We start from the raw sequence: 25,278 nt of genomic DNA, 5'->3' as shown, positions 1-25,278 counted from the left end.
TCATTCATTCACACAGGTCAGGCATCAAGTTCTGTGTTCCAGCTGGACTAGCCCTGGACTCCTGACTCTGGGGTCAGGGCTAGTTAGAAAATGCAACAAAGAAAATCAATTTCATTAAATCCAACAAGCATTTGTCAAATGCAACTAAGATATCAAAGTGAAAGTGAAAGTGAAGTCACTCAGTCGTATCTGATTCTTTGCAACCCCATGGACTGTAGCCTTGTAGCCTATCAGGCTCCTCCATCCATGGGATTTTCCAGGCAAGAGTGCTAGAGTGGATTGCCATTGCCTTCTCCAGGGGATCTTCCCGACCCAGGGATCGAACCCAGGTCTCCCAGATTGCAGGCAGACGCTTTACTGTCTGAGCCACCAGGGAAGCCCCAAGATATCAAAAGGAAGCAGAATTTATTCTTGCCAAATAGGAGTCAGCCTGAAAACAGCGCAGAACAGCAGTCCTGAACTTAGAGAATAAGACAACAAACTACAGACTTCTGAGTACAGGTGTATAACTTCAGGAGGCCCGCCCATCCATGGAGCCCCTGTAGAGACTCCCTGCTCAATGGGGAACCACGTGGACCCATCTAACACTTATCAAGGCAGCATGAGGGACCTCCCTGGTGGTCCAGTGGTTAAGACTCTACACTTCCTCTACAGGGGGCACAAGTTTGATCCCTGATCAGGGAATTAAGATCTGCATGGTTTAGCAAAAACAAAAACAGTCCTTGCCAAGGCTGTGTGTGATCAGGGTTTTACAGAAGGAAAGGCCCAGGCTAAGGGAAAGGAGATTCAGGGGAGGATCAGGGGAGTCTGGGGCTTGGACAGGCCCCTGAGGACAAGGATTTCAGCAGCCATGGGTGGCAGCAAGCAAGAAAAGAGAGGAAGTTATACCCACAGGACTGGAGAAAGGCTGAGCACACACGGGGGCCCAGCCCTGATGGCGGGGACACAAGAGAGAGAGAATGTCCCATGTCTCCATCTTCCATTCCAAGGTCAGTTTTTGAGCATCTCCCCTTGGGCCTGGCTGTGAGGCACTGGGATATATAGAGATGAAGATACCATTTCAACTGACAGCAGTTCACAGTCTAGTTGGGGAGAAAGACTCCTAAATGATAAGTTCAGTCTCCTGCTTCTCATACTGTGATCTGTGTGTGCCCAGGAATCAGGGAATCTAGAGAGAAGGACAGTTAAGACAAGCTTCAGGGATTCGGGGAAGTTTAGCTGAACCTTGACAATGGCCCAAGCAGCAGAGTATGTCAAACAAAATGAGTTCTTGCAGGATCAATAGAGTTCCCTTGCTGCAAAGGGGAGACCAGCAGCTCAGGACCTCAACTTGTTGTTGAGATCAAGGCCATCAGCTGCCTCCTGTAGCTTCCTCCACATGCTCAACTCTTGTTCTCGTCCCCTAACTGGAGAAACCCAGGGGGCATCTCCCCGCTCTGTAGGTGGAAACCCCAGTTCTTCTGTCACCTGTGTCTTGTTTTCAAATGACAGATATCTGGAAGCTTTCATCTGATGAGACACAGAAAAAGACAATGATTACATTTGAACTTGAGACTCTTTAAGACTTTCTAAATAATTGTTTAAATAAATAAAGTCCTTCCAAATCCAAAGGATTGGTGAGAGTGATGGTGGCCTGTCTGGCACTGTGACTGGCCATTGGGTTGCTATTTTAGGGTACAGAGGCTTTCCAGTGCTAGGCTGGTCATGCCATGATAATTGGCCACAGCCGTCCTGTCCTTGGGAGTCCAACCCCACAGCTCTCAGGATCAGTCAGACCTCTCTGGGGATTGGGGACAAGAAGGTCCAGCCTCTCAACTTTGCCCAGAACAGGTCCTGAGCCCAAGTGAGTACATCTCTTGGGTGAACTTTGGGGCTCCATCTCCTCTGGAAACGCCCCCTAGACAGCCTCAGGCAGCTGCTTCCTGCAAATGTGCTGAGTCCTCAGTTGCCCTGGGCCTGTTGAGCTCTGTCAGAAGGAAGGCTCCCTAGTCCCAAGGGAAGGACCCATAGAATGTTCACAAAGGGCAGAGGAAAGGTCATGTCTGATCACCTGGTCTGCTGCCGTCTTACCTAGCAAGGAAAGCAGGCTTCAGGTTAGGAAGGGAAAAGTAACAAGAGATAGAAAGGACCAGAGTCCAGATTAGGAGAGGAGACCCCCATATATCCCCGAGCCCCTGGATGAACCAAAGCTCCAGGCCACAGCCATTATTATATTCCGGCATGAGGGCCAGAAGTCAGAGCTGCTGGGAAAACCAGGGACCCAGAGCCCCAGGAAGCTCGAGTCCTGATTAGCCAAAAGGAGAAAGAATATTCTGGAAATTACCATCAGCAAAATGAGCTATGGATTCCTGGCCAAATTTTAGAATGGATTTGTAAGCCAATGGTTCCATTAGCATTTGGAAATGAACGTGAAGGTCGCTGAGAGCTGGAGTGGCTTCTATTGGTGCTGGCTGCTTGCTGAGGTGATGAACTCTCTGTCAAGCCGGGTAACCAAGGAAAAGCTGCCTGAATCTGCCAGAAAGCTTGCAGAAGAGATCCACAGCTCTCAGCCTATAATCCCCATGGGCCACAAGGGGAAGGCGTGGTAGAAGGAAGAGGACCATAAATAATTGATGCCCGTGGTGATGGCTCTCCTGCATTGCACTCCGTAAATCTCCCCAACACCAAAAGTTTACAGAAGGAAGCAGTTTTATTAGGGTGGACCTTATCTACACCAAAGACTTGGCCACTCACCCAAGATAAGAACAGAGTGTTTTTTTTTTTAAATTACACATGATGGTCTAGGAGAACCAGCCTTAGTCACGTTACAAACAGGCTGAGGCAGTGCGGGGTGGGGGGTGGGGTGGGGGTTACCCCCCAGACCAACAGCCCCAGCCACCCCCTGCCTCTTCAGCCTGTGCCCTTTTCACCACCCTCCTGGGCTCATGGACAGGATAGCTAAGGTTAGAGGTGATTATGTAAGGTTCTCAGCTGCTAAAGCCTTAAAGTTGTCTTCTTTCTTAAGGGTTTTGCATTTGAACTCATTTTGCATGTATTGTTTAATCAAAAGTAGAAGAAACTCATCCATAATGATGAAATGAGAGGTTGACAGCTAAAGGCTGTCAACTCCTTTTGAGTCCCCTTAGCTCTAGATTGGGGATTCTTCCCCCGCCAGCTCTGGGGCAGGCCGCCAGGGCTGCCCCCTGAGGCCAAGGCCTGCTGCCATGCTGTTCTGGATTTTTTGCAAGTTGACCCCTGGTGGCAGGAAACATTTCTGGTTCTTTGCGGTCCTCAGAAGCCCAGCCCCAAGTCCTAAGGCTGTGCCCTGGTGCCCGACGCCCCACTCCTGGCCATTGTTCCAGGACTTCTGAGTAGAAATAACCGTCTCTCTGATCTGGGATGAATAGTCAAGTAAGAGCATGCCCTTTGACCCCCGGCCCCTCCTCACTGCCCCAGCCTACGGCTTTCAGCCCCACGAATGGTGCAGGGCCCCTCTCCACAGAAAGACTGCAGGCCCATTTCTGGGTCTTTCCTGCCCAACTCCATCTCAACCTCCAGGCACTGATCCCTTCCTCAGCCTCCACTAGGCTTGTTGAAAACATCTTCTACCGAGACAATCTGAGCAACTAGGTAAAGCATCATTCACCCTCTTAACAAGGTACTTGCCTTAGAAGGTGCTCTTGGGGACAGAGTCCTGACCTCCCTGCGGCCACTCTGGTAATGGACACGTGGGTGAGGAAGCCACAGGGGAGCCTGAGGGGGAGACCAGCACTCGTGCCTTCTAGGTGGTCTCCCTGTGAACAGAACCACCATGGGTCACCTCCATCGGCCCCCACAGCCCTGCCTCTCCAACACCAAGAACTGGTATCATCTGGTGTCCTCATTCCATTGCTACCAGGCCAGAGGAGAACTCTGTCTGGCGGTGTAGCCTCAGATAAATCGTTTTGCCTCTCTGAACTTCAACCTTTGAGCAGATGTCTGAAAAACATGTGTGGAATTGAATCTTGAGGCTTGGAACTAGAAGTGTGCATTTTGAGACTTCCTAATAAGTCAAGGAGGGCTTCTCAGGTGGCTCAGTGGTAAAGAATTTGCCTGCCAAAGCAGGAGACTTAGGTTCCATCCCTGGATCTGGAAGATCCCCTGGAGAAGGAAATGGCAACCCACTCCAGTATTCTTGCCTGGGAAATTCTATGGACAGAAGATCCTGGTGGGCGATAGTCTATCGGGTCACAAGAGTCAGGCACGACTTAATGACTAACCAACCAAGAAGTCAAGGAAGGTTTTCTTAAAATCCTTCCCTAACTCTGCCATGTACCCACAAACCCCCTCAGCAGGCCACCCCCTCCTGTGGGCCCTCAAAATAGGCTGTCCTGGCCTCTATCAGATCACTCCTCACAGACTCATCTGTAGGTCCAACTTGACTGTGAGATCTGAGGACCCCTGTCTCCCTGGAAGTACTTTATAGCTGAATTAATGAATGAGAGGAACTAATATGTATGCAGTCCTTATTGGCTGCCAAGCACCCTGCTAAGGATTCAAAATGCTAGTTCTCACAACTATTTACAGAACTGCAGAATAGTCTCAGAACTATTTACAACTGAGGACCCTTAGGCTTGGTGAGAGAGAGGAACTTTCCCAAGGTCACACAGCTGGAGGCTTTGGAGATAGAAGTAGAACTTGAATGTCTAACACCAGAGATCATGGTCTAATCCCAGGCCTGGGATTACTCAGCCTACTGACCATCTGGGCTGGGTACTTCTTTGCTGCGAGGCTGTCCTGTGCGTCGTAGGTAGTCAGCAGCATCCCCGGTCTTCTACTCACCATAGCAACCCCAACACCACCCTGGGCTGTAACCACCAAAGCTGACTTCAGGCATTACTAAATATTGCCTGGGGGCTAAGCCACCCCGAGTTGGGAACCACTGTTCTAGACTATGCGGCTTCCCGTGCTGGGCATGTGGCCTGACCCTGGCTGGGGACAGGGACGAGCAGGAACACGGAGTTTGGGGAGATCTGGTCACACACCAGGGAGCACTCAGCTGAGGTGGGAAGGTAATTCTGCTGCAGGACCGGCCAGAGGACAGCTGAGAGCTGAGCTGGCGGGATCCGATGGTGAGGGCTCAGGCAAGTACAGGTACAGGTCCTCCTCAAGGAGGGCACACACTTGGCCTTAGATCTTCTGGGGGCCACCAAGCCCGTGTCCTCATTTCTGCACTGAGAGCCAGGAAGGTCAGCTGCCACCCAGGCCCACCCTGGTCATATCTGGTGGAAGCCCCGGAAACCTCGCAGGGAAGGAGGCCATAAGTGAAGGAGCCAGTGCCAGGCCTGGAGCGGGGAACACGGAGCTTCCCCACGAAGCCCTTCTGTTTGTTTTCCAGCTGGGCTTGAATGCCTGGCTTCTTTTATCAAATCGTTGGCCCTTTCTTCAGCCCCATGCTTCCAGATTTTTTCCAAACTCAAAAGGTCTGGGTTTTCCTAACTGGGAAAAGATGGTGACCACCTGAGGTTTGCCTTGGTAGCCTGGGCTTGCCCTCTCAGCCAGCCCACTCCTCACAGGGCACCCTGTCCGCAGCAGGGCCCCAGGAGACCCTGCTCGGGAAAGGGCTTCCCACTGGGAGCACAAGCCTGCCTGCAGCCACTGCCGGGGTGGACTGGCAGAAGGTGAGGGCGCAGAAGCCCTCGGCCCCCCAATGCTGCCAAATGCAGAAATTCCGATGGAACTGCCAAGCCCCACTGTGGTGAGTCAGCCTCAGGTCTCCCCCAGCTGAATCCCAGGCACCCAGTGAAGCCAGGCCTTCTCAATACATCAGAGGTTTCCAGTCATCTGCAAAGCCAAACAGTCATCTTCAAAGGCCTCCCCAGGAAGCAGACTGGCCTGCTGTCGTATTGAAAGCAGAATCTAGGGGCTTCTGGGGAAGCCAATGAGCATTTTTTTTCCTCTGACCAGCTCCATCCCAGCCCTGCCACTGACTTGCTGTGTGACCTCAGGCAACCCCCTTTCCCTCTCTGAATCTTGGGTGCTCCTTAGTCTAGTGCAGATAATGACTGTCCTGCTGGCCTCCCACAAATGGGTGACTGGATGAGAAAGGATCTTGCCAAGAATGGAGCACACCCCAAGAACAAGGAATGTTGGCAGGAGTCTCTGAGGCCCTGGCCCAGATCCTGGCCCCAACAGATTGTCAGACTCTCTCCCAGGCTGAAGCACCCAGAGTAGGAGAGAGAAAGCTGATGAGAAAATGCGACATCAAACACAACCAGGCACATCAGACTCGCCCAAGAGCGGCTTATTTATAGCTGTAAAAACATCCTGTCTGAACAGTCAGCTCAGCCTTTAGGATATTAGGACTTTAATCCTTATATATGATCAACTTTAGTCTTGAAAATGGAACCTTGGGAATGAGAAAAGGATGCATAGCTTATTATAGTTCCCAATCTTGCCTCCTCCACCACCAGTAATGAAATTAGTGCTGAGGCCTCTGCCTGTATGTTTAGTTATGACTCTGTTGTCCCCAGGCCAGAGTCACATTTTTCTATTGATGCCCTGTCTTTGGTGGTGGTGGTTTAGTCATTTGGTCGTGTCTTTCTCTTTGCGACCCCATGGACTATAGCCCACCAGGCTCCTCTGTCCATGGGATTTTCCAGGCAAAAATACTGGAGTTGGTAGCCATCTCCTTCTCCAGGGGATATTCCCCACCGAGGGACTGAACCTGGGTCTCCAGCCTTGCAGGCAGATTCTTTACCAACTGAGCCACCAGGAAAGGAGAAATTCAGTACTCTGGGCACCAATGGTGGGGAAACCTCAAATTCCACCCACCAGCTGGGTTGAAGGAGGGCTTAGTGGGAGAGAGAGGACTTCACCAGCTTGTGCTTTAACATTCCAAAGCTGGGAGGCAAAACTAGGTGCCCCTGACTCGTGATCACCAAGGTGACCCAGGAAGGTGGCCCCTCCTGCTTCCACCCCCCCCCCACCAGCCCCTCATTGTCCCTAGTCACTGCTCTCCCTCTTCTGAGTGCTTGTTGTTCATCTTCCTGTGTCCGCTAGTTATGTGGATGGTTGAGGGTGGAGATAGAGTTCAGGGGCAGCCCAGAGAGTGAATAGACCCAGTCCAGTCCCCCTCAATGACCCTGGAAGCTTCCCCTCAGGGAACTAGAGCTCCCCATCTTCCTGCCCAGGCATCGGAGCATCTGCTTACCCTGTAATTAAAGACAACCTCCTGTCCTTGAGGTTCGGGCTGCCACAAATGTGGCCCTGGCTTACCTGGCTAGCCTCATGTTGAACCACCCTGCTCCTCTCACTCGGGGCTCCAGCCCAGTCGAACAGCTTTCAGTTCCTTGAAGCCAAAGGCTCTGAACTGTCTCCAGCCTCAGGGCCTTTGCACAAATTATTTCATCTCTCCAGGTGTCTGGGTAAGTAAGCATCACTTGCTCAAAACGCTTTTCCTGAGCCCCATCTTGATCTAAATTCAGTCTCACGCCAGGATTTATCACAACCCTCATTGTGTGGCAGTTATCATGGTTTGCAAGTATTATGTTTATCCGTGTATGTATTTTAGTGCCTGTGAGCTCTGTGGGGGCAGGGATAGTATCCCCAGCGCTAAGCAAGTGTCTGACATAAGACAGACACACAGTGAATTTGTACTGAAGAAATGAAGAAGTAGCGTTTACACAGGAAAGCAACTCAGACGCTGCGAAGGAAGGAGGAAAAGTACAGGTTGTGCGCATGCTAAGTCGCTTCAGTCGTGTCAGACTCTGTGCGCCGCTGTGGACTGTAGCATGCCAGGCTCCTCTAGCCATGGGATTCTCCAGGCAAGAATACTGGAGTGGACTTTCCATTTCTTCCTCCAGTGGATCTTCTCAACCCAGGGATCAAACCCACGTCTCTTACCATTTCCTGCATTGGCAGGTGTATCCTTTACCACCAGCGCCACCTGGGAAGCCCCAGAAAGTATACGTGCAGCACTTGAAGGGGGCTTCCCTGGCGGCTCAGCTGGTAAAGACCTGCCTGCAATGTGGGAGATCTAGGTTTGATCCCTGGGTTGGGATGATCCCCTGGAGAAGGGAAAGGCTACCCACACCAGTGTTCTGGCCTGGAGAATTCCATGGACTATATAGTCCATGGGGTCACAAAGAGTTGGACACGACTGAGCGACTTTCATCACTTAAAGGAGTGTCAGAAAGAAGGGATGGCAACAAGGGATTTGCTAGAGAGGTTCTGAAGCCTAAAATGGAATGCAACTTTGGTCCTGGATTTGGAGCCTGTTTCTAGAACATTCCTTGTTTCCTAAGATCCTATCCTTGGGATCAGCTTGACCCACTTTATCCTAAGAATGGAGTGGGGCAAGAAAGCCCTCAGCTCCTGTTAAAGTCAAGAATCCTGGTTGGAAGTTGGGCTATTAATGAACTGGGCAGGAGGTGCCAGATGGGGGCAGGAGGATGCTTCACGATGTGGATGTAGGGCAGATTCCTGGCCAGGGGCACCCCGGGGGACATGAGCTGATGTGCACCACCTCCCCGATGTCAGGACGGGATTCTGCTGGGAGCCGTGGGCGCTTATGACTGGAATGGAGCTGTGCTAAAGGAGACCAGCAGCGGGAAGGTCATTCCTCTCCGTGAGTCTTACCTGAAGGAATTCCCCGAGGAGCTCAAGAACCATGGCGCCTACCTGGGTAAGAGGCAGGGCTGAGGGGTGGCTAGTGGGCGGTGGGCCAGGAGAGGACTTGGGGGTCCAGAACATGCTCAAACACGAGACGAGGGGCTTGCCCGTGCGTCGTCTGTGCTGATTCAAGCACAGTCAGGAGTCACTGCCTCTCCAGGCTGGCATCCAGCATGCCCAGCACCATGCCTGGCTCATCACGGGCTCTCCATTAGTAGCTAGAATAAATCAGGGTCCCCAAGCCAGGCCGTGGACCGGGCCATGCAGCAGGAGGTGAGAAAGCGAGCGAAGCTTCATCTGCCATTCCCCGTCTCCCCCACCGCCCCCATCTGTGGAAAAATTGTCTTTCACAAAACTGGTGCCTGGTGCCAAAAAGATTGCAGACTGCCAGAATAAATGACAAGCAGTCTGACCTGAAATTGTTTCCACTGATGCCTCTAGACTCTCCGGCAGCTGTTGGTATGCTTTCAGAATGGAGTGCCGGAAGTCTGCCTCCCCAAGGAAAAAATGAAAGCTGAGGATATGTTCAGTTCAGTTCAGTCGCTCAGTCATGTCCGAATCTTTGTGTTACGATCAAGGTAGGAGTCATCTCCCATTAAGCACCTTAGTGTGAGTGAAAGTGGCTCAGTCGTGTCCAACTCTTTGCGAGGCCAGAATACTGGAATGGGTAGCCTTTCCCTTCTCCAGGGGATCTTCCCAACCCAGGGATCAAACCCAGGTCTCCTGCATTGCAGGCAGATTCGTTACCAGCTGAGCCACAAGGGAAGCTCACCTTAAGCGCCTTAAGGTGGTCGTAAAAAGAAAAGTGTGAGTCATTGACCTGGTGGTGACAGGTCCCAGCTGTGAGACCTTAACCATAGCCCAGTCACCTCCAGCTTTGTAGGAGCAAGCCTCTGCCATTCATGCAGAAAGGGCTGAACCAGAGGAAAGGAGAAGCGCTCCCATTGTCTGTAAGTCTTCCTGAGTTTCTGAACCGAGTCTACCAGCTGTGACGTTATCATCAATGCAGCCTCAGACCCCACTTCTCTGTGAACTAAGTTGGCAGTGGGCCTCTCTGTGGTGGGAAGGTTGTTCCTCCTCCCAGAAGACCCTTCATGAGGCCCAACCATGGTCCCTCCTTGGGTGGGAGTCTGGAGGGAGCGCCTTTCTGCTCCTCCTCTCTCTGGGGGTTCATCCAGCGAGGGCACTGTGGGGGATCTCTGGAAGATTCCTCCCTCTGTGCCCCAAGGGAGACGGGGGGTTTGGGGAAGGAGACCGGGAGGCCAGGCTCTCCGCCTCCACACTGGGGAAGCTGATGGACTTCCGGCCCCGGGCCTTCAGGGAGGCTCTCTAGCTTTCAGGGTGGCCTTGCCTGCTGGTCAGAGCCACATGGGAACTGCAACCGCAGCCAGCAGACAGCAGGGAAGCAGGAAGCTCTCAGCACTGCTTAGAGCTTTGAGAGTCGGCCTTTGCCTGCCCCCAGGACATTCAGCCCCCAGGACCCTCCCATTACCACTGTCCCTCCTTCCGGGAACCCCAAACGCCTGGGGTCAATGAGAATACTCTCAGTAATGCTGCTGAGGGCTCAGCTTAGAAGAAACCCTTGCTCTACCGCACACGGCTAAGCCTGCTCTACCCTCGTCTTTTTGTGATTGCTCTGAATTCACAGCCGTTAGCCACCCTCCATGCGATATCCTGCTCTCACCTACCCCACGTCCCAGAATACCTTTCCAAGAGTCAAAGATGTTGTATCTAGAACCAGTTTCCCACCCTACTGCACCCACACTCCCGGCCACTGTGAGTTGGCTTCTGTGCATCCCTCAGCCACTCTGAAAGCAACTGGTGGGACCCGAGAGACAGTTACCCACATATACACAGGCGTGCACACAGGCATGCACACACAGCAGAAGGAGCCGCTCATTCCCCAGAAAGCACCCAAGAATTGCCAGCAAGGCCCGGCACCCATCTAAAAATGGGGATCCACTCTCCAAATCAACTGGCAGGAAGTAGAACTCTCGGCTTTGCACACCAGCAAGGGTCCCACTTTCAGGAGGGTTGTCTGAGGACGCTGCACCCAGAGTTGGGTGCTAGACTGGAAATTCACAGGGACCAGGCACTGATCCCGAGAACATGGATTGGAGGCCTTTCCCAAAGAGCCCCTGGGTTTCCGTCTTGTTCTCTTCTGAGTGGCATACAAGTGTGGATGCAGAGAAGCCTGGGCACTCCCCACTTTGGGGCTGCAGGAATCTCTGAGACCCCCCAACCTGCATGCCCTGAGCAGAGCAGTTCCTTGCCTCTGCACAGCCAACCCTTCAGTTTTTGGTGGACCACTTAGCAGGGCATTCTGGTAAAGAAGAGCACATTGCCTGGTCCCCAGAGAGACTACTGGTGGGGATCAGAAACAAAGCCGGCCCAATATAAAAAGAGTATGGCTAGGGTTTGTTCTCTCGCCTCCCTGCTCCCTCACGTGCTCACCTGTGGGGCGAGTGAAGCAGGCGATGTGCATGTTCCAGGTCAGCAATGCCTTTTAGTGACCCCACCTGGCTCCTTTTGATGCCCTCCAGCAGAGGGTGGGCACAGTGAGTTCCCTGCACTGTCCACCAGCCCCTTCCGAGCCCTGCCTCTTCCAGGCCTCCTCCTCAGCTGAGCCTGGGAACTATCGTCTAGAACTACCATCTGCTCAGCCTGCTCTGAATGGCCTCCTTTCAGCGGCCCACCCATGCCGCCAGGCCCTGGCGAGGTCTGCCAGGCCACGGGGCCAGAGACCAGCCTGTTTCCTCCCACTGCAGGGTACACAGTCACGTCGGTCGTGTCCTCTGGGCAGGGGCGGGTGTACGTGGCTGGAGCCCCCCGGTTCAACCACACAGGCAAAGTCATCCTGTTCACCATGCACAGCAACCGGAGTCTCACCATCCACCAGGCCCTGCGGGGCGAGCAGGTAACGCAGAGGGGGCTGGGGGCGGGGCCGACAGGCGGGACAGCCGGGGTGGCGAGGCTGGGAGGGACTGCAACTCAGCTCGTCCCTCACAGGACTGCCCCCAGACCCAGAAACATCCTTCCTGGCTAGGAGGGTATGCCTTCTTTATACCCACCTTGGAGCTCCCTCCCCAGACAGCCAGATCTCAGACCCTGCTGCAGCAACGAGAACCTGGGAGAACCCACAGAGCCCTTGTCTCTGGTGCACTAGCCAGACCTTTGCCCCCGACCACCAGCATCTCTCTGGTCGTGTCTAGAGTTCAGGGCTCTGGCAGAGGCAACATCCGGGCTATGACTTCCCAGCTTGGGCTGACAAGGCCCCTAGGCATCTGAAGGGGCACTCATGTTCCTCATGCCACCTCAGTGCTACCAGAAGTGGGAGGAGTCATGCCTCTGCCCACAACAAGGCCCCAGGGGTGCACCAAGATGCCAACTTCTTTCCTTCCCTGGAACGGGCATGATGCAGAACGGTACAACTGCCAATATCACAACACCCCCCAAGACGTGGTGGGCAGTCTCATGTTAGAAGGTCTGAATGCACGGGGGAAAGCTATGATTAAAGTCAGGGATAGTGAAAAGATCAGGAAACAGGGTTCTGATACAGGTTTTCAATAGCCCAGGAAAACTGTGGTCCTGAGAAGCAACACAGCTTTTCCAAGGTTATTGGGTAGATTCACTGGGTAAAGCTCAGAATCCTGGACTCTTGGTGGGGCTGCCTACATCGTGCTACCTCCTGACCCCAACGACCCCCACACAAGGCCTTGGCCCCTCCTGCCTGGCAGCATCCAGTGTCCATAGCACCCTGCGCTGAGCTGAGCCCTGTCCAGCTCCTTCCTGTTATTCTTGGCTTGCCCCTGGTGCTCCAGAGCCTGGGAACAGCCCTGCTTCCTGCCTCTTCTACTGCCCTTGGCCATGAGGACACGCTCTCGGCCAGGTCTAACCTCAATCCCTCTAGCTGCAGGGAGCCATCCTTTCACCATCCCTCTTCCCATCCCAAGGGCAAGGGAGACCCGGGCGCTGCTCTGGTCCCAGCCTCCACACTGCCTGCCCATACCCCACCCAAGGCCGGCCCTCAGGAATCCAAGGTTAGACCTTGAGAGCCAGAGGGAATTTGCCGAAGAATATATGACATTTTTACTGCCTGGATCTGCCTCCAACATCCAAACGAGAAACCGCAGCACTGAAAGCAGCTAAGTTAAGTGGATTCCAAATCACCGTGACCCATATAGCTGAGGCCACATGTTTAGACAGTCTCTCTCCGCCTCCCTCTTTGCTCTCTGTCTGCCTCTTAATCACTCTGTGTAGGCACATCTCTCCCCTCCCCACACCGTGCTTATAATTTCCTTTTTCCCCTTTTCTATATATATATTTTTTTATCATTCTCCTCAGTTAAAAGCTTTTAATGCTTGAGGATAAATTTCTTCTGAAAACACCCCAAGCCAGGAAGGGAGAATCATGGGCTTGGGTGTCAGATGGATCAGAGTTCCAACCCAATTTGGCTGTAACCGGCCTTCTGACCTTGGGCTAGTGACTCAAATTCTCTGAGCTTCAGTTCCTTCCCTGTGAAATAAGGACAATGATTTCTCCCAAGACAGCGTGAGGCTGTAAAGTGCCTCACGCAGGGCCTGTCCTTGGGAAGGGCTCCTTTTCTTTCCTGAGCAACCCCTTGCTCCTATAAACATTTATAGAGCACCTCCTGTGTGCCAGACACAGTGCCCAGGCCTGGACGGAATGAGACAGGAGCAGCGCCCACTGTTGGGGGGCGTCTGTGGAGGGAACCAGTGCTTCGGGGAGAAGGACGGGGCTGGGGGAGAGCATGGAGAAGGGGGCCCCACGGCAGGGGATGGAGTGGGAAAGGCCAGGGGTGTCTTTGAACAGGAAGTGACCTGTAGGACGATAGACATGACCTGGAGAGAGGGGAGGAGAAAAGGGTAGAAGCTAAAGAGAAGTATGTGCAAGGGAAGCTGGGAAGCCCGCCAGAGCAGGGGGCTTTTGAAGAAGAGAAATCACTTCAGTGATTTCTGAAAAAACTCTGACAGTGAGAGAAAAAATTTCTGACAGTGAGAGAAATCACTGTCAGGGGGAATGTGGGAGCCAGAGGGTGGGAGCCAGAGGCTGGGGAGGCGGGGAGGCCAGTCCAGGAGGGTCACACTGCAGTTTGGACATTCCCCCCCAAAGCAAGGAAGGGGCATGGTCAGCTTCTGGAAGCCACTCTAGCTCCCCACAGGGGTGGGCTGGAGGGCCAGTCTGGAGATGGGCGGGGAGGGGGTCCTTCCTTTGGAAGGTGCCTCTCCTGAGGAAGAAGCATCAGAAGAGGAGGGAAGTAGATGGATTTGGGACATGTTTGGCATCCACCAAGTGGACTTGTGGGGAGACTGCAGGTGGGAGAGATGGGAGTGGAGCCAGGAGGACCCTTAGGTTTCTAGCTGAGTTGGAGGCATGGCACCCAAGGCGAGAGAGGAACACAGTAAGTGCTCAAATACTGAGAAGAAATCACAAGTCACCACCCAAGGTGCTAAGCCCAGAGTTATTTGGAAAATAAAATATTGAAAATGAGTTAAATGTCCAACAGAGGACTGATTAAACACGTTTGGCACATGCATAATTTGGAATGTTATACCATATAGTCAAACCTATGGCTTTTCCAGTAGTCATGTATGGATGGGACAGTTGGAGCATAAAGAAGCCTGAGTGCCAAAGAATTGATGCTTTCGAACTATGGTGCCAGAGAAGACTCTTGAGAGTCCCTTGGACAGCAAGGAGATCAAACCTGAATATTCATTGGAAGGACTGATGCTTTGGCTACCTGATGCAAAGAGCCGACTCATTGAAAAAGATTCTGATGCTGGGAAAGATTGAGGGCAAGAGGAGAAAGGTGTGACAGAGGAAGATATGGTTGGATGGCATCCCTTACTCAATGGACATGAGTTTGAGCAAACTCCAGGAGACAGTGAAGGACGGGGAAGCCTGATGTACTGCAGTCCATGGGGGTCACAAAGAGTCAGACAGGACTTAGCAACTGAACAACAAAAGTTAAATAATGGAAAGTCAAGTGGTGGCAGAATGGTTAAGGAGAAAAGGGTTGGCGGGGGTGGGGGCCCTCATTCTTTCAGCAGAGAGTCTGAGTCAAAGGCTGCCCACTGGTAAGGGGAGGCCTCTCAGCAGCCCAGCCCCATGCCCCTCCCCCATCCCTGTGCCGCAGATAGGCTCTTACTACGGGAGCGAGATCACCTCAGTGGACGTGGACGAAGATGGTGTGACTGACGTCCTGCTGGTGGGCGCGCCCATGTACTTCAGCGAGGGCGGAGAGCGGGGCAGGGTGTACGTCTATAACCTGAGACAGGTACGGAGCGCGGATGCTGGCCAGCTTTCCAGGGGCACCTGACGCATGCCTTGATCAGGTGTCCATGAGGGAAGCTGGGAAGCGGAGACCAGCGCATGCCTGCAGACTGGAGAGGAGAGGAACCTCCTCTGCCCTTGGGTTTATGTAGCGGGAAAGAAACCGGGAAACAGAGGGGGATGGTGCAGGCCAGAGTGGGTCATGACCCTGAGAGCCCTTGCCAAGCCCCCCTGAGCCTTTTCCTGCCCCTGATTTTGCAGGACCGGTTTGTTTACAATGGAACGTTGAAGGATTCCCACGGTTACCAGAACGCCCGATTCGGCTCCTCCATCGCCTCCGTTAGGGACCTCAATCAAGATTCCTACAACGATGTGGTGGTGGGAGCCCCTCTGGAAGACAACCACGGGGGCGTCATCTACGTCTACCACGGCTTCCAAGGCAGCATCCTGAAGACGCCGAAGCAGGTGCCGCCCCCCACCCGAACCCCCAGAATGAATGGAGCTAGAACTTGGAGTCCTAGTATCTCATTCCCTGTCCTCACCCAGGAAAGGATTGCCCTCTGTCCTAGCTCTACCTGCCTCAAGCTGAAATTAGTCTCAAGACCTTCCTGTCACCCCTGTGGATACCCTCTCCCTGCTTAACTTCATCTCCCAACAACAGCAATAACAAAATTCCCCAAGGACCTGAATCCCGCTGGCCCTCACACGCTTTCATGCAACTGACTACATGTTGAGAAGACCTGGGGCTTCCCTAATGACTCAGGGGTAGAGAATCTGCCTCCCAACACAGGAGACGCTGGCTGGTTCCCTGGTCCAGGAAGATCCCCTGGAGAAGGAAATGGCAACCCACTCCAGTATTCTTGCCTGGGAAGTCCCATGGACAGAGGAGTCTGGAGGGCTACAGTCCGTGGGGTTGCAGAGTCGAACACAGCTGAACAAATGAATGGAGAAGGCCTATTTGGGCTCCTCTTCTCTGGAAATGCCTCAGGCTAGAAACAGTGCTGTATCCAAAAGTGAGCCATCCCAAGCGCCTTCCCCTCAGGGTCAACACTTTTGCCTATTTTATTAGTAAGCTAGCCTAATATACCACACTTAGAGATAGTGATGGGTTACCTGCCATGTAATGTGTGTTTACATCCTGTGGGGAATTCTTTTCTTAAATAGTTGATGTACAATATTATATGTTGCAGATGTACATCAGAGTGGTTCACAATTTTTAAAGGTTATATTCCATGTATAGTTATTATAAAATATTGGCTATATCCCCTGTGTTGTATAATATATCTTCATAGCTTATTTACTTTACACATAATAGTTTGTATCTTTTATCTCCTACCCCATCTTTCCTCCTTCTCCCTCTTCAGTTGAGAACCCTTTTATGACACATTATTTTATTAATCCAAAAGAATGACTTAATGGTAGAAATTTCAGGTTCCAAAACAGACCAGGAGAGGAGATAGCTTTGGGCTGAGGAAGTTTCCTGATAGTTTCAGACAGGCTGTCTCCAGGGCTCCCAGTTGTGTTTTCTCCTTAGGGTGCCCACACCCAGCTCTTTCCTTCTGCTTCCTGCAGAGAATCCCCGCCTCAGAGCTGGCTCCTGGCCTCCAGTATTTTGGCTGCAGCATTCACGGGCAGCTGGACCTCGATGAAGACGGGCTCGTGGACTTGGCAGTGGGCGCGCTTGGCAATGCCGTGATTTTGTGGTTGGTTCCCCCATTTTTCACAATTCTTGGGCTCTCTTGAGGGTCCTGATGGATACAGGCTTTAAAAGACACACTTTAGACTCTTTGTCTCTTGTCTTTAATCACTGTCAGCCAAATTCACCCTGTTCTTATCCCGTTATGACTATGAATTTCCTTTTTATGGATTCACTGTAAGTTATTTTGAAGTCCAAATCCCTCTTCTCAGTGGGGTTCAGAGATTTTAGAGCTATTTAGTGGCTAAAGGGAGAAGGCGATGGCACCCCACTCCAGTACTCTTGCCTGGAAAATCCCATGGACAGAGGAGCCTGGTAGGCTGTAGTCCATGGGGTCGCTAAGAGTCAGACACAACTGAGCAACTTCACTTTCACTTTTCACTTTCATGCATTGGAGAAGGAAATGGCAACCCACTCCAGTGTTCTTGCCTGGAGAATCCCAGGGACAGAGGAGCCTAGTGGGCTGCCGTCTATGGGGTCGCACAGAGTCGGACACAACTGAAGCGACTTAGCAGCAGCAGCAGCAGTGGCCAAAAACCCCCTTAGACTTTTTCCTAAAAGTTCTGATTACTGGGGCATTTCTCCCACTTGGCTTCTCTTAAAGGGACAGGCTGAGGATATTCTCCTCAGCTGGGAGGATTTCCTTCTCCCCTAGTGTGAAAGATTTCTTTCCTCCAAACCCCTTCTGACCCCTGGTTTCCTTTCTCAGGATCTCATTTCTATACCAGTCCATAGATATTTGCCATGCATTTGTACTTGGGGTCTGTGTTAAGCAATGGTCTGCAACTTTAAAAAAAAAAAGGTTTTCTAAAAGTCCATCTATTCTACTGAGTGATGTGTCAGCTACTTTTTGAGCCAAAAAAACACTTTAATTTGAGCTAATTTTCTATATGTTGATACTTTTATTATAAATACAATAACTTAAAGAAAATTTGTGAAATAAATCACTCATAGTTTCATCACCTTAACATTACCACTATTAATATTTTGGCATTTCCCTACCATTCTTTTACCATCTGCATATAATTTTATATAAATGCAATCACATTTTTCATACAACTTAAGAAAGATGTTAAACAGAGATAACTGATGACTTCACGGGGAGAATCTTTAGGTTCTTGGTCCTCAAGAATATTACATTCCACTCAGGAAATGTCTTAGTCCAGGTTCCCTGGAAAACAGAGCCTGAGGCGAAAGCTTGTGCATCTGCGCTGCTGTGGGAGGGACTTCAGTCTCCGAAGCAGAAGTGAGGGTCCAGGGGAACTGAAGCAGGAGAGGAGGAGAGGGATTCGAGAGGAAAGTACCTAATGAGCTGCAGACTCACACTCTGGGCAGCTCCCTGCTCCAGCATCTCCAGACAGGCAGAAAGAATACAGCCTCTGCTTTCTGCAACAGCCCCTTAGGGGAGCAACGGGGAGCAGTGTATCTGCGAGTTCCTAGTGTCCCCCCGGTGCCAGGGCCCAAGTGTCAGCTGCCCTACACCTCTGGGCAGCACTGAGGAAGCGGGGTCTCTGCAGGTCCCGCCCGGAAGTTGCACTGGCGCCACAGCCTGTCAGGTGGGGATCTTAGGTCTTTGGCAGCGACAGCAGCTTGGGCTAAATGTATTCACTGCTTTGGTTCTAGCCAGGAAGCAAGACAGGTGAACAAGGCCCAGGTTAGGGGGTAGATGTTGTCTCCCAAGTCTGTGGGGCAATACATAAACTACCTTCTTTACAGGAAACAAGATAAACATACAACCAGAAGAATCGGTCCCACACACTGGATTCAATCAAGCCCTAGCTTGTGATGTCTAAACCTGAGTGCTACCTGAGTGCTGCTGAAACTGTGGGCTGGAGCCCTCTAGGGAAAATTTAGAGTCAAACTCCCTGGATCTCAAACATGACTGCCATTAGCATCACCTGGGAGCTTTTAAACCTCTCATTACCCAGGCTTTACCCTGACCACTTAAAGTAGAATTTCTAGGTCAAGAACTCAGGCATTTAAAGAATCTCCAGGTGTTCGCTTCCAGTAGGCGCCTAAGTCTGAGAACCACTGATAAAACCATTATATTTACACAGCATTTTGCAATGTCAAAGGGCATTCTCACTTATGTACTTTGATTTGCACAGTTCCCCGTCAGAGAGATCATGTGGTCTGTCCAGTAGGAGCCAAGACTCAAACCTACCCTTCTCACTCCACAGCACAGAGGCGGCGCCATCCCCCTTTCACTAAGAAGAGCAGGGTATTAGCACAGATAATCATGCTACAACTCTGAAGCATGCAAAACTCACTATACTTGTTTCTTTTTATATAAATGCATGGTTTGGAGAGGCAATAGTTTCCTTCCCTAACTCTATTTGACTTAGTCAATACGAGAGTAAATTCGTATTTCCTTGACTGCCTGGATGGGGCAGTGTTGGGATGGGTGGATGAGTAGGGAGTCTTAGAACTGTGAGTTGTTTTCTCCTTTGGCTGCACATTGGAGTCACCCAGGGTGCTTTAACACGCACGTTCTCCAAAGTGTGGTCCAGGTACCAAAGGCACTAACATCACCTGAGAGCTTGCTAGAAATACCAGGCCTGCTTTTTAACAAGATCCCCAGGAAGTGTGCAAATATACTAAAGTCTGAGAAGCATTGCTTTATGACATGTTGATGCTGATTCTGGTTTGATTTGACAAGGAGAGCAATTTGGGGATCAGGATTTTTTAATTTTTGTTTTATAGTAGAGTGTAGTTGATTTACAATGTTGTGTTTCAGGTGTACAGCAAAGTGATTCAGTTATGCCTATACATATGTCCATTTTTTTCAGAGATTTTTCCCATAGAGGTTATTACAGAATATTGAGTAGAGTTTCCTGTGCTATACAGTAGGGCCTTGTTGATTATTTTATATATAGTACTGCTGCTGCTGCTAAATCACTTCAGTCGTGTCCGACTCTCTGCGACCCCATAGACAGCAGCCCACTAGGCTCCTCTGTCCCTGGGATTCACCAGGCAAGAGCACTGGAGTGGGTTGCCATTTCCTTCTCCAATGCATGAAAGTGAATAGTGAAAGTGAAGTCACTCAGTCGTGCCCGACTCTTAGCGACCCCATGGACTGCAGCCTACCAGGCTCCTGCATCTAATGGGATTTTCCAGGCAAAAGTACTGGAGTGGGGTGCCATTGCCTTCTCCGATATATATAGTACTATATATATGTTAATCCCAAATATTTCCAGTTTATCTCTCCCCTCCATCTTTAACGTTTGGTAACTGTAAGTTTGTTTTTAAAGTCTGTGAATCTGTTTCTGTTGTGTAAATAAGTTCGTTTGTATCTTTTTTTAGATTCCACATATGAGTGATATCTTATGATATTTGTTTTTCTCTGACTTCACTTAATATGGTAATCTCTAGGTCCATCCATATTGCTGTAAATATCATTATTTCGTTATTTTTTATGGATGAGTAATATTCCGTGTTATATTCCATATGTATATGTATGTATGTACACCACATATTCCTTATCCTTTCCTCTGTTGATGGACACTTCACTTGTCTCCTTGTCTTGGCTGTTGTAAACAGTGCTGCAGGGAACACTGGGGTGCGTGTATCTTTTTGAATTATGGTTTTCTTTGGATATATGCCCAGGAGTGGGACTGCTGGATCATGTAGTAGTTCTATTTTTAGTTTTTTAAGGAACCTTCATACTGGTGTACCAATTTATATTACCACCAACAGTGAAGGAGGGTTCCATTTTCTCCCCACCTTCACTGGCATTTACTGTCTGCAGATTTTTTTGATGATGCCATCCTGACCAGTGTGAGGTGAGCCCTCCTGGTAGTTTTGGTTTGCATTTCTCTAGTAATTAGGAATGTTAGACATCTCTTATTGTACTTTTTGGGCATCTGTATGTCTTCTTTGAAGAAATGTCTATTTAGATCTTCTGTTCATGTCTTGATTGTGTTGTTTTCTTTTTTGATATTGAACTGCATGAGCTATTTGTATATTTTGGAGATTAATCCTTTGTCAGTCACTTCATTTGCAAATATTTTCTCCCATTCTGTGGGTTGTCTTTTTGTTTTGTTTATGATTTCCTTTGCTAGGCAAAAGCTTTTAAGTTTAGTCTCATTTGTTTGTTTTTGTGTTTATTTTCATTACTCTAGGAAGTGGATCCAAAAAGATATTACCGCAATTCATGTCAACAAGTGTCTTGGCTATGCTGTCCTCTAACATAGGAAAACATCTTGAAATGTTTTCACAGGAAAACACAAATCTTAAATTTGCATCTTTAATCCATTTTGAGTTTATTTTTCTATATGGTGTTAGAGAATATTCTAGTTTCATTTTGTTTGCATGTAGCTGTCCAGTTTTCCTGGCACCATTTATTGAAGAGACTGTCTTTTCTCCAACTGTATATTCCTGCCTCTTTTGTAATAGATTAATTGACCATAGGGATTCCCTGGTAGCTCAGCTGGTAAAGAACTGACCATAGGTGTGTGGATTTATTTCTGGGCTTTTTTTCATGTTCCATTGATCTATATTTCTGTTTTTGTGCTAGTACCAAGCTGTTTTGATTACTGTAGCTTTGTATTGTAGTCTGAAGTGAGGGAGCCCGATTCCTCCAGCTGTTTTTCTTTCTCAGAATTGCTTTGGCTATTTGGAGTCTTTTGTATTTCCATACAAATTTTAAAATGTTTTGTTCTAGTTCAAACATCAGAAGTTTTTAAAGCTCTCCAGGTTACTGTAATGGACATGCAGGGTTGATGTGATGAGGCAAAAGGATGTCAGTATGGTCTGTAGCAAGCATACCACTAGGAAAATGACAAAGGGTTGCCTTGAGGGGCTATGAGATTACTTAGCCTGCCCTTCACTACTTGTGCACATTTTTGCCCAATCCTGTGACACCAGAGCCCCTCTCTGCAGGCCCCACCACCTCCTCACCCTCCAGTGGTGGTTTTAGAGACCCCATTCCATCTGGCTCTCCACCTTCCCCCAGGTCCCAGCAGGGCAGCCTTGCACCCTGCCCACCCCTGCTTCTCTCCCTCCTCCTGCAGGTCCCGCCCTGTGGTTCAGATCAATGCCAGCCTCCACTTTGAGCCATCCAAGATCAACATCTTTCACAGGGATTGCAAACGCAGCGGCAGAGATGCCACCTGCCTGGCTGCCTTCCTCTGCTTCACACCCGTCTTCCTGGCACCCCATTACCAAACTGCAACAGTCGGTAAATCCGGCCCCTCCCCACTCCCCCAGCTCCAGTCTCTCCCCGGAGGACTTTGTGTTTCCTGTTTCTAAATCTGGGCTTTTGCTGAAATGGGTTTTGAGTGCCAGGGTCACACCTAGAGCCACGTTTGATGACTTCTAGATGCCCATTCAGTGCTCTCATTCCAAAGGGCAGAGAGGGGGTCTCATGCCAGGGAGAGGATGGCAGTGAGCAGCAGTGACCAATGTGGGAGAGGCTGGGGAAGGTGGAAACAGTCAGAGATAGGGTTTGAATCCTAACAGGGGACGAGAAGCAGTCTAATAGCTTAGGGTGTAGAAGCTGTGAAGTCAGATTCCGAGAAAGAGTCAGACCCATGAGGAATCTGAAACAGGGCATCAGGTGGATAAAGACCCAAGTAGCAGTGATTTCTGCTCAAAGTGAGCTTGAGTCCACAGCAGGACAGTTTCCTTCTGAGGGTCCTTCACTCTCAGCCAAGGCTGGGATCAGACAATGGCTTGTGACAGCCCTGGGCCCAGTCATCCCCAGCAAGTGGCAGCTGCAGGTTCCAGCACCAGACTGGGCCAGTGCAAGAAACTGGGACCACAGAGAGCTGCTCAGCCAAGGAGCAGGACCAATCAGATGACTTAAAAACGGGTGTTCCAGAAGGAAGATGAGAACAAAGGCAAGCCTGGGTGGTGGTGTCCTTTCAGCTTCTATGAAAGGAGAATAATACCAAGGACCTGGCACACCCAGAGTGCTGCTGGGGTACCAGAGAAGGGGCTGGGCTTTTCTTACATTTAGCAAAAGATCAACCCAGTTGAAAGGGAGGGGAATGCAGTCTTTAACCTCAGAACAGTCTTAGGTTTGAGGAGCTGGTGGGCAGGGCCTGGCCAGTCCTCCCTAGTGTGATGGCAGCTGCCACCTGCAGACACTCAGATCCAGGCCCGACAGGATCCCAGAGCGGAGGGCGAGACCTGGGAAGGTGACAGGAGAGGGCAGAGCTGTGTTGACTCCAGAAGGGGCTCAAGTGGGGACATCACCATGACGCCCATACTGTCTCCTCGCCTCTTCCACTGCGTTCACTCTCCCCTCCATCTCCTCCTCTTTCTTTATCCCTTCACTGCCAATTCTATCTCCCTTTCTCCTTCTTCTGCCTCCCTCTTCTCTTTAGTTCCTTCCTTTGGCTTTTCTCACTGTACTGCTTCTATCTATGTGGGAGTTTCCTGCCTACATTGAGCCTTATGAGGGGAGAGGAGTAGCTCTTCCTTGGCCAGCCTGGAGGGCTTCCTGGAGGAGGCTGACTTTCCGAAGGCTATTTGTAAAGGGAAGTAAACAGTCTTTGGTGGAGATGTGGCTCCACCTCCATGGTCTTCCCCTCTCCTTCCTCCAGGCATCAGGTATAATGCCACCATGGATGAGAGGCGGTACACACCGCGGGCCCACCTGGACGAGGGCGGTGACCGGTACACCAACAGGGCCGCCCTGCTCTCCTCCGGCCAGGAGCACTGTGAGCGGATCAGCTTCCACGTGCTGGTGAGCCGGATGCCCTGCAGCCCCAGAAGCAGAGCCCAGGCTCCGCCAGGAAGAGAACAGAGCTGGAGGAGGTGCTGCCATGGAGAGGCAGAGAGCTCAGCTGCTGCCAGGCTCATGCTGAGCCCCCAGCAGACCTCAGGAGGCCAGCAGGGAGCAGTGTCCTAGACCTTGGGCACCCACACTCATACCCCAGAGCAGAGGCCACTGGGTCACACTGCTTCCCCACCTCACTGGACCCTCCTCTGATATCCCCTTTGCCATCTCCCAGATGCCCACCATTGCTTAAGCAGGGCGTGAAATCTAAGGAGGGAGGTGGGCTCAGTGATATCTTGCAGAGAAAATGGGGGTCAGGGGCCATGGCTCAGAAGGAAGGGATAAGCAAAGCATCAGCTAAAAAGGAAGACCAAGGAAGGTGGACCAGTGGCATGTAGAGGCTGGGGGGAGGAACAGAGGCCAGCCTGGCAGAGAGGGGAGCCAGTGGGGGTCAATTCCTCCACCCAGAAACTCCAGACACCCAGGCACAACTCCAGCCTTGGAGACACGGACAGGGAACACTGAGAGCCCACCTGGCCTCAGTATCCAAAGGGCAAAGATCAGAAAAATAAGGAGTCCTAGTGTATGTAAATGTGTCGCCCCTATGACGTGTCTGTGTTCTCAAAGTGGGGCCCCCAGACCAGCAGCATCGTCATCTGGGAACTTATTAGATATGCCTTAATACAAGGAAGCCACTCATGTCAAGATTTGCACTCCATGAGAGAGATTCAGGGATTTTTCATTCAGCTCTAAGCATCCCCTGAATGCCCCTATTCATCTGTCTTCTTTCGTTGATTTGACACATTTATTAAGCCTTGTCACAGTGCTAGGACAGTGCTAAGAGGCTTCTGAGGGGCTAGGACTAACACAGAATCACATAGTTAGGATGCAGTGCAAGAGTGTCAGTAACAGTCTGAACAGAGTGTGGGCACGTGTTGCTGGCTGGCTTCCTAGAGGCTGGGGGTTGAAGATACAGGTTCCCAGCCTTGAAGGATGAGCCAGAGTTGGTGGAACATGCAGGCAGTGGGGCTGGCGTACACGGACCCAAGGGCCCTTTCCAGGAGCACACACGCCAGCTGCAGACCCATCTAGGAACCTCTGTCTACCCACAGGTGCTAAGGCTCCATGGACTCATGCTCAGAGCTGACAGGTTGCTGCCCTCCCAGCTTAGGGAGATGACAGTTCTCTCTCAGCGGTCCTGGCCCAGACATGAATGTTCCCTCTGCCTTCACCCCATCCTCATCTCCTCCCACACAGGACACCGCTGACTACGTGAAGCCAGTGACCTTCTCAATCGAGTATTCCCTGGAGGACCCCGACTACGGCCCCATGCTGGATGACGGCTGGCCCACGACCCTCAGGGTCTCGGTATGTCCTGGCACCCGGGGGAAGCAGTTCTGGCACATACCCCACCCCAGCCCTCGCCACTTCCCAGAAGCCCAGGCTTTGTGAGGGCACAAATGAGTTCTTCCCCTACTGCATCTTCCCATCTCCTGCCCCACAGACCCCCAGCATGTCCTTCCCTCCTTCCTCGTGACCTGTGCTGAGCAGTTTCTTAAGGGTAAGAACCAGCCTTTGAGGTTTCCTGTATCCCCAGCAGAGAGTGAGCCTGGCATGGATCCTGAGAGTCAGAGGACCAGAGGGACTTTAGTTCTTAATCACCACCTCCCTCATTTACAGATAAGGACACTGGAGGCCAGACAGAGTGATTCAACCACAGAGCCTGGTCTGCACTGGTTGAATGATCGACTTATTGACAGTCCTCCCAGCTCCAAGTATTCCAAAAATAAGTTGTTTTAGCCTCATCAATGGCTCTGCACACCCCTCAATCCACACTTTTCAATCCCTGGCTCTAGGAGTTATTGGAATTGTCTGGTACCTAATATTCAGATGCTCCCTATGTCTGCAACTCCATATAAATCCCACACAAAGA

At 51.0% G+C, this 25,278-nt stretch overlaps 1 protein-coding gene across 1 annotated transcript in view; it reads left to right on the top strand.

Moving 5' to 3' along the window:
* The window catches only part of ITGA11 (integrin subunit alpha 11), a 132,136-nt gene that overhangs the window by 84,769 nt on the left and 22,089 nt on the right, over window positions 1-25,278 (top strand). The window contains exons 11-18 of the mRNA XM_055536822.1: window positions 8,500-8,644; window positions 11,400-11,548; window positions 14,789-14,929; window positions 15,187-15,390; window positions 16,498-16,628; window positions 21,634-21,800; window positions 23,170-23,312; window positions 24,603-24,713. Coding sequence (XP_055392797.1) covers window positions 8,500-8,644; window positions 11,400-11,548; window positions 14,789-14,929; window positions 15,187-15,390; window positions 16,498-16,628; window positions 21,634-21,800; window positions 23,170-23,312; window positions 24,603-24,713 — 1,191 coding nt within the window. The remainder of the gene's footprint in view (window positions 1-8,499; window positions 8,645-11,399; window positions 11,549-14,788; window positions 14,930-15,186; window positions 15,391-16,497; window positions 16,629-21,633; window positions 21,801-23,169; window positions 23,313-24,602; window positions 24,714-25,278) is intronic.

This window comes from Bubalus kerabau, chromosome 10 (genome assembly GCF_029407905.1).
Source record: "Bubalus kerabau isolate K-KA32 ecotype Philippines breed swamp buffalo chromosome 10, PCC_UOA_SB_1v2, whole genome shotgun sequence".
NCBI lineage: Eukaryota > Metazoa > Chordata > Mammalia > Artiodactyla > Bovidae > Bubalus > Bubalus kerabau.
Note: the sequence above shows the minus strand (reverse complement) of the source record. Positions and strands in the feature narration are given on the sequence as shown.